Below are 2,148 nucleotides of genomic sequence, written 5' to 3'. Positions count from 1 at the left end.
CCTAAATCTTGAAGATATATACAAGACACGGTGGATACTTATCTTCTGCGAATAATCAATTCAGTTGCGAGTTTTACTGAAACCCTAAGTTTCAAACAAGATCAATACTAGAGACGCGGAGGAAAATAACGTACTGGGGACTGACAACGACCAAAGCTGGACATGGTCAGAAAGCCGCATGGATTTGTGTATGTTACATGTTTTCTCAGCCTATGCGACATATCCTGGTATTTTCGCAGATGGAAATCACCAGGGCGAACCGAAAGGGATCATGATGGATTTTGGCGCATGAACATTGGTCCATTTCATTTAGTTCAATCAGGAAGAATCGGCATTTATAAAAGGGCTTCTCATTCAAAAAGAAAATCCTAATTCTGAAGTGAAGTTGTTCAAATAATCAAAGAAATGCCTACTACGAAGACTAAGAAACAACTTTCAAATGTTTAAACAAGATTATGAGCCATGATAATCGTCAGAGGCATCCGATTCGTCGTCATCGTTATCATCATCATCCTCTAAGGAATCCTCTCCGGACTCTTTCTCGGAATCACTGTCTGAATCATCAAGGAATTCTTCTTCGACATCGCCATCTATTGCATCCAAGAGGTCTTCTTCATCACGTTCAGATTAAAGATCATCCTTAACTTGTCGATCAATCTCCTTGTGCGGTGGAAATGGCTTACTTTTGTGCTCTGTTAGATCCCATACAAGTTCCTCTTCTTCCTCTTCAGCATCTGAATCTGAGGCTACACCATAAGGACGGGATCGGAGTCTCTCCTCGGCTTCTAGTGTTTTCCGTTGAATTCTGCGTCTCTTCTCTCGATACTCATCAAGTATCTCTTCCCTTTTTTTCTTCTTCAAGAGTTCATCGCGAGCAGCTTTCAGCTCATCGAGGGACATGCTATTTATTATCTTTTTATCATGATCCATATTGGCACGTGCTTTGGGCAAAGGAATCCTGGAATCCTCGTCAGAAGTGCTAGAAGAATAATCACTGCTGGAGGTCATCATTATGTGAAACCAGAAACGCGGAATCATGGATATGCAAATATCAATTTCACAACGAAATGGTAATCCTCAACTCTTACCTGTTTATGATTTCGCTAGTAATAGTGATTGTTATACAAGAGTTAACACTTCAAAACTTGCTCGCTTCTTCGAAATCTACAAAAGACGAGCAAAACTCAGGTTTTCATAAAATCATAAACACTTTTACTGTGTGAACATTAATCACCGAATTATGAAAACTAAACAATATTTCATCATAAATAATTGTTTATCTCTACACACTATCCAAAATCAGGCTTTGACTTTTCAAAAAAAATATATATATTCATATATATACATAAAACGTGAATAATTAACGTAAAAAATAGGTTATTCATGTAAAACATGGGTTTTGTTATTTTAATGTGAGCAAAAAACTCATGTAAAAAAAAATATAATAACAAAATACATCCGTGAACAAGTCACGGTTTCAAAAAAAAAATCGTGAATACTCACGGTTTTATATAAAAAAAAATAAAAATCTTTTTCCTTCGTACAATCATCTGTCTTTGAAACGAGGGTTTATTTCGATTTTATGAAAGTTCACACCTTTTCAAGATAAAAGTTTTGGTTTTCATGACAACTCATAAACAAAATTTTATCACTAGACACAGGTCTATATATAAAAATCTCTCCTAAGTCAGGGATTATTACTAGTTTCTTGAACTAACGATCGAACGAACATACGATTTCTAAAAACAAGGGTTTTCTACAAAAATCACACTCATATATGCACATGTATATAATTTTAGCATGATCAAGACATGAACAACTCATGAAATTCTGGGGGGAAAAAAACTCACGTAGTCGGTGTCGGCCGGAATACGGCCGGATGGCGATCAACAGCAGCAACAGCTCTGGCGAGAAATTTTTCCTGCTCCCTCCTGTGCTCGGGCGTGAGGGTGATGAAGAGATGAAGGAGGTGGTCGGTCGTGTGAAGGTGAAATTAAAAAAAAAGGATTAATTCCCTTTTATATCAAATTTTATTTCCAAAACCTAATTTCACAAGGATTTCCTTATTGGGCCCGGCCCGTGAATCCTAAACCGACCAAGTCCCCGTCATCAAATCAGCGGTTCTACACCAATTTATGCTCATTAGGT

General features: G+C 37.3%; 1 protein-coding gene across 1 annotated transcript; it reads right to left on the bottom strand.

The window, feature by feature from the left end:
- Positions 1-453: 453 nt before the first annotated feature.
- Positions 454-1,008, bottom strand: LOC113295912 (prothymosin alpha-like). The gene is made up of 2 exons (XM_026544244.1): positions 684-1,008; positions 454-590 (listed from the first exon to the last, which is right to left on the bottom strand). Exons 1-2 carry the CDS (start codon positions 1,006-1,008, stop codon positions 454-456), a joined length of 462 nt encoding a protein of 153 aa, XP_026400029.1.
- Between the last annotated feature and the right edge of the window lie 1,140 nt (positions 1,009-2,148).

Source organism: Papaver somniferum, chromosome 7 (assembly GCF_003573695.1).
Source record: "Papaver somniferum cultivar HN1 chromosome 7, ASM357369v1, whole genome shotgun sequence".
In the NCBI taxonomy this organism is placed as follows: Eukaryota; Viridiplantae; Streptophyta; class Magnoliopsida; order Ranunculales; family Papaveraceae; genus Papaver; species Papaver somniferum.
This window is presented reverse-complemented; position numbering and strand designations above follow the sequence as displayed.

What these genes read in the sequence shown, in the direction of transcription:
- LOC113295912 (XM_026544244.1), bottom strand. Translation starts at nt 1,008, where the DNA reads ATGACCTCCAGCAGTGATTATTCTTCTAGCACTTCTGACGAGGATTCC. An exon ending in GGATCTAACAGAGCACAAAA is followed by an intron (nt 591 to 683) that starts GTAAGCCATTTC and finishes TGGATGCAATAG; the next exon opens with ATGGCGATGTCGAAGAAGAA.